This window comes from Oncorhynchus nerka, unplaced genomic scaffold (assembly GCF_034236695.1).
Source record: "Oncorhynchus nerka isolate Pitt River unplaced genomic scaffold, Oner_Uvic_2.0 unplaced_scaffold_5120, whole genome shotgun sequence".
NCBI classification, from domain to species: Eukaryota; Metazoa; Chordata; class Actinopteri; order Salmoniformes; family Salmonidae; genus Oncorhynchus; species Oncorhynchus nerka.
The window spans coordinates 6,237-13,079 of record NW_027036187.1 but is presented as its reverse complement, the minus strand read 5'-3'; the positions used below and the strand labels follow the sequence as shown (position 1 = coordinate 13,079).

Here is a 6,843-nt window from a genome sequence, read left to right as displayed (position 1 = left end):
TGAAGTGATTGTGTTAGCTGTGTAGTTGGCAAGCTAGCAAGGCAGGGAAAAGCCTCCATAGCAGCCATTTTTGTTTGCCATAGCAACCTGCAAAGTTCTGGAACTATTAACCAGCGCTTGGGTAGTTTTGGGGCAAATCCAACTACACTGAGTACCTCTCTTCATATTTTCAAGCATCATGTTATGGGGTATGTTAGTCAACGACAAGGGAGTTATTTTGGATAAAGCGGAATAGAGCTAAGCACAGGCAAAATCCTAGAGGAAACCTGGTTCAGTCTGCTTTCCAACAGACACTGGAGACAAGGCCAAATATGCGCACTGGAGTTGCTTACGAAGATGACATTGAATGTTCCCGAGTGGCCTAAGTGAATATCTTATCCTTAAACACATATCATAAGCCTATACTGCAAGAGCCTAGTTTTACCCCAACACAGTGGTCTGAAACTCATGGTTTGCAAGACACATCAAGCAAGTCACATTATGCTGGCTTGCAAAGTAATATGGATATGGATATCCAATAATTGGAACTTTTAATCACCCACAACCTGCATTTATAGCGACTGCCAAGGTATGGAGAGTTGGACAAGGAAACTACCTAAACCATTTCAACTTGAACAATGATCTCATTAGCAGATGCAATAAGTCCAACCACTAACGGATTGAATTAGATGAGAAAATGGTTTGTTATTTATCTTTGTACAGCATCAGATCAATCAATCAATTGATGTGCATGCAAAAACACAGAACTTGTAATAAACAATTCAAAAAAAATCAACCTGCAATAAAGCATGCTGGGAGATATGATAATGATGGCTATGGTTCTGAATATGCGATGATGGCTATAGTTCTGAACTCTACACAGAGTAAAAATGACAATCACACTCAACTCAAGTTATTAACACCAACAGTTTATTTGACAACACTGAGTGTAAATGTAACTACTGAACTAATAAACTTATCATACATTATTTGGAGTGGAATTCCACTCTACCTGTAGAATGTGTGCTTTATTTAGACAGACCAAATGCATGAAAGGTGGAAGCGGGAATTGAACACTGGTCCCGGTGCGGAAGCACACATGTTGCTTGTTGCTGGGAGTGTTGTCCACATGAATCTTGTTTCGAACTAAACATTTGAGGCAACTGATGTGTAAATGTTACATAATGGGTATGTTAAATAAAGGGTTTCGTTTGAATATTAAAAACATGGAGTAAATGTGTTTTAGGTGTTTTCCCAAACTCATGAAAACAGGTTTGGCAATTGTTTTTAGAGCATGGAGCTTTGTTCCCTACACTGTTCCAAAACAATTGGGGAAAAACTGTATATCACAATAATGAATAAAACAGCAGCCGCTATCGAGTGGAATTGAGAATTCAGCATTATCTGCACTATGTGATGCTGTTCGTATTAAACAGCTTTAACTACATTTACATTACATTTAAGTCATTTAGCAGACGCTCTTATCCAGAGCGACTTACAAATTGGTGCATTCACCTTATGACATCCATAAGGGCAGCCATAACTTATCTATGATATTCACTAATTGGATGGGTTATATTTAGGATAACGTTTAACATCTTTATGATGGTATGTTTCAATTTGAAAAGCATCTTATTGTATTATTTTATATGTTAAGCCCCAAATTCCTGAATGTTTTCAGAATTCTGGGGACATTGATGTTTACCAGGAATATTCCCTCTTAATTTGTCAAGAGGTTAAGTTTGTCTTTGGAATCTGCCATGAGTTGAGGTAATTGGCTTGTGTTTGGCTTGAGTTGAAAGAAGGAATTTAAATTCAGGGAATTGGTCGAGTGAGGAAATGTAATTATTTGAATTGTTGTGGCAGAATATTGAATTAAGAATTGTAGTTTTGAATTGATTTATAATTTGTATTTGAGATGAATTGAATTGAGTGAATTGTTGTGGCAGAATAATTCAATTGTATTTTTATTGACTCAGAATTGGAATTGGAATTTACTCTGAATTGAAAGAACTGCTATGGAATTTTGTATTGAATTGATGGCATTTAAATGGAGAGGAATTACATTGGAATTGAATTTGAGGAATTGACCCCAACCCTGCTGGAATGTTGAATTGATGGAATTTATAGGGAGAGGGAATTGAGTTGGAATTTAATTTGTGGAATTCACCCGAACCCTGCTAGCGAAACTTATAAAAATTGAAATGTTAGAATGTAAAAGAACTCCATTAATTCCTCCATTGATTTTGGAGTTACATGGAAGATGGTTTTTTGTTCAGGTCACTAGCCAAGGTCAGAAAAACCTACTGGCCCCAATAAGACTGTACATCATGTGTGTTTGCCCCTTTTTCCAAGCTCTCTTTTCCTACCTGTCCTGGAGGGGTTGGGGGAGAGACATCGTAGCTTGTGTCTGCCAAATGAGACCAGTTCAAGGGACGGGGTCCTCTTCACACCCCCCGGGCTCTGGACAAGGGTGCGTGTCCTCACTGCAGTTTGTGTCCGGACCAGAGTGTGTGTCCTAAGGCGCAGAGAGTAGCGGCTGATCAGGGTCATGGCTGCTGGGCTGGATCTCCGTTCTGCCCCAGACCCACTGTAATACATAGGAGAGTGTGTGTTAGAGGTAGATGTCTGTCTGGTCTGGTCTGGTCTGGTCTGGTCTGGTCTGGTCTGTCTGTCTGTCTGTCTGTGTGTGTGTGTGTGTGTGTGTGTGTGTGTGTGTTAGAGGTAGTGTGGAAATAATATAAATTCCTCTGCCAAGAGGGGTGTGAACAGTTTGTCATGAATAGTGCTTTTGCCAATGGTAAGAGACATGGCGTGAGCGCTTGAAAGGGGGGCGCAGGATCCTAATGCTGGAAGAGGAGCCTGAGCGAAAATGTTTGGTAACCCCTGAGTTAACATGACCTTTAATTTCTATTTTCTTTAACATAAATGCTTAAAAATTCACAAAAAGTAATTAGAAGAAAATGATCTCAAAGAAAATGTATAAGATCTCCTAAGCTTGTGTTTGCCACAGACCTTATTTTCCCATTTATCTACACCCCAATTCAGCTCCCCATAGGCTTTGACCCAACGAGCCATGGCGGAGTTAGTGCTTACAAACAGACGCCATTACTATTGCTCTCTATAGTAAGAGAATGAATGAGAAAAGAAATCACTGGCTGCCCTCATCCTCTTCTTTCTCACCTGCTAACTGACCTCCTGATGATCTTCATCCTGCTCCTGAGTTTGAACCCTCCAGGGGAAGAGGAGGCGGTGCGTTGAGTTACAGATGGAGGGACACTGGACCCCCCCTTGGCCCCATTCTCTTTCTCAGAGGTCCAGCGGAACAGAGACCCACCTCTGGACCCTGTCCCAGAGCCAGTCTGCCCCCCTCCCCCAGAACCTGCCTTCCAGCAGTAGCGACTACTGAGGGTAGTAGAGCAGGAGGCCGCTGCTGCCTTACGCTGCTTGGCTAAAGGATTTGGGGATTTTGGTTTCTTGGCAACCAACCCCTCTGCAGCTCTCTGGGGCAGAGCCAGGGCCAGGTCTTTGGGTGAGAGAGGCTTCCGGGACAGCCTAGCCTGGACCCCTGCAGCGGAGGACACCCAGGTGTACTTGGAGGTCTTAGGGACTGCAGTGGATAAACTGAGCCTACGGGCAACCTTTTTTCTGGGGGCAAAGGCTTTCCTACTGGAACTGGGGCTGGATGAGAAACTGCTAGGGACCCCAGAATGGGAGACTGTGGTGGTGACAGATGTGATTAGATTATCTGGGGGCCGGGACTCTATTCTGGCCTGGCTGGGCCTGACTCCTCCTGGCTGATGGCTCTTCACCCAGGTAAACTTGGAGTGGTTCTGTGGAGAGGAGGCTGGCTGGGCTGAGGTGAGCTTGGACCTGGGACGGAGAGAGGCACTAGGGGGAGCAGAGAGAGGAGGTGGAAGGGGTAGAGGAAGTGAATTGGCATCGCTAGGGGTGGGGTTGCTGTTGGAGGTTGCCTTGGGGACAACCTGCTTAGCTGCTGTATTCCCAGTCACGCAATGTTTAATATGTAGCTGAGCAGTGCTCTGAACCCTGGTGGCAATGGTGATAATTTTGGCAGGGACACCTGACAAGTCCATTTGTCCAGGGGCGGTCATTATCAGAGGCAGCCCAAGTCCTATGCTCTTCGCTGAAACTCCCAGCCCAGCCTTGCCCCCAGGTCCTGTCCTTCCTCTGCCGGGTTCAGTCTCTGTCTCTATAGCTGTGGATCCACTGCCTGTCCCCATCATACCTGCCTCACTCCCCCTGTGAGTGCGTACTGCTGGGCCCCTTGGCCCTGTTAGATCCCTAGGATCGAGCTCCATTTTGTTCCATCCTTCTCTCCTCTAGCTAGTCCTTACTGCTGTGGCTGGACTGTGTTGGGCATTCAGCATGAAGGGACAGGAACCCAGTAGAGGAGTTGGTGCTGTGAATCTAAAGAGGTCAGTAATCTTGTATTGGTCTACCCTGCTGCTCTAGAGAGTGGCTTCAGTCTGTGTAGTAGGTCTACTGTGCTGGGATGAGCTGGTCTTGCTACTGAGAGTGTAGCTCTTCCTCCATGTCCTGTAGGGTTGAGGTGGGTGAGGCCCACCACAAGGAGGGGAATGTGGGGCTGAAAAGGAGCTGGGACCCTGCCTCGGGCTGGTGGTCTCGCTGCGCCACTGCTGCATGAACAAGAAGGGGTATCCCCATGGATACTTCTATGGTTATTGATGAGATCTGTGAGATGACAGAAAGAGGTTAAGAAGTAGCTGGCAACAGTGGTTAATTAAAAATTGAAAAGCGTGTATCTAGCTAGCAACGTCAATTTGCACCAGCTAAATTAGATAGCGTTAGGTAGGCATCAACAGAGAACGTGGTGGTTATAACAGCCAGCGTGACAGCTTTCAATTGTAAGTATTATTAAATATAGTGTATCAGTAATGTTAACTGTACTGTAAAACACCACATTACTTTGCAACAGATCGATTTGCCTTTTCAGCGCTTCTCATCCATGTTGTTTATGTCCTAAAATCAAACGTCATCATCCAGCGTCATCCAGCAAATGTAGATTACGTGTTGAGGAGTTTGGTCGTTACCACAGCCACAAAAGTCAGAAATCCCACCCACTGACCAATCAGATGAGGGAGCGTGATGACGCGTACATCGACCAGCTTGCAATGCCAGACGGCTTGCAATGCCATTATGTCATTAATTACTGGAATAGATTGGTCACTAATATCTGTTGGGAAAAAGTCTGCTTATTACCACACAAAAACTTGCTTGTTAACAAGGTCAAAGAGGTCTCTTTCAGAATGATCCATGCATACCCTGTGAATCATACCTGAAGAAACTCAAAAATACATTAACATTGATTGTACTTTTTGTGTTGAGCATCCAGAAACAGTTTCACATTTATTTTGGCATTGTCTACATGTAAAACAATTATGGAAAGATATTCACAGTGTAATAATTGTTAATATTCTTGATGACTTTTGTTTTTTTATGGGAAAAATGTGCTGCTTGGTTTCCTTAACCATAATAAAGATATTTTTTAAAGACACATGCATTTGTTTTATCTAGTGATTCACCAATGATGTGGTTATTTATTAACTATAATAAACCAACCGTTCTAAATGCGAAGTGGTAATCGGAAGTCTTATTCAAACTCAGCTCGTGTTTATAGGTTTACTTCAATAGATGCATTGTATTTAAAATGGCAGGTAGACAAACAAATGGACATTCTTAGGCCCTTACCTACTACCCACACTGCCAAGCACCTACTACCCACACTGCTACACCTACTACCCACACTGCCAAGCACCTACTACCCACACTGCCAAGCACCTACTACCCACACTGCCAAGCACCCACCACCCACACTGCCAAGCACCTACTACCCTTACCTACTACCCACACTGCCAAGCACCTACTACCCACACTGCCAAGACCTACTACCCACACTGCAAGCACCCACCACCCACACTGCCACACCTACTACCCCACCTACTACCCACACTGCCAAGCACCTACTACACACACTGCCACACTACTACCCTTACCTACTACCCACACTGCCACACCTACTACCCACACTGCCAAGCACCTACTACCCACACTGCCAAGCACCTACTACCCACACTGCTGCACACTCACTACCCACACTGCCAAGCACCTACCACCACACTGCCAAGCACCTACTACCCACACTGCCAAGCACCTACTACACACACTGCCAAGCACCTACTACCCACACTGCCAAGCACCTACTACCCACACTGCCAAGCACCTACTACACACACTGCCAAGCACCTACTACCCACACTGCCAAGCACCTACTACCCACACTGCCAAGCACCTACTACCCACACTGCCAAGCACCTACTACCCACACTGCCAAGCACCTACTACACACACTGCCAAGCACCTACTACCCACACTGCCAAGCACCTACTACCCACACTGCCAAGCACCTACTACCCACACTGCCAAGCACCTACTACCCACACTGCCAAGCACCTACTACACACACTGCCAAGCACCTACTACCCACACTGCCAAGCACCTACTACCCACACTGCCAAGCACCTACTACACACACTGCCAAGCACCTACTACCCACACTGCCAAGCACCTACTACCCACACTGCCAAGCACCTACTACACACACTGCCAAGCACCTACTACCACACACTGCCAAGCACCTACTACACACACTGCCAAGCACCTACTACCCACACTGCCAGCACCTACTACCCACACTGCCAAGCACCTACTACACACACTGCCAAGCACCTACTACCCACACTGCCAAGCACCTACTACCCACACTGCCAAGCACCTACTACACACACTGCCAAGCACCTACTACCCACACTGCCAAGCACC

General features: G+C 45.5%; 1 protein-coding gene across 1 annotated transcript; it reads right to left on the bottom strand.

Moving 5' to 3' along the window:
- Nucleotides 1-2,348: 2,348 nt before the first annotated feature.
- LOC115145371 (uncharacterized) lies at nt 2,349-4,223 on the bottom strand (the record flags this gene model as incomplete). The annotated part of the gene is made up of 2 exons (XM_065014128.1): nt 3,163-4,223; nt 2,349-2,569 (listed from the first exon to the last, which is right to left on the bottom strand). Coding segments are annotated over exons 1-2 (1,282 nt in total), but the record flags the coding sequence as incomplete, so codon positions are not given.
- Nucleotides 4,224-6,843: the final 2,620 nt, after the last annotated feature.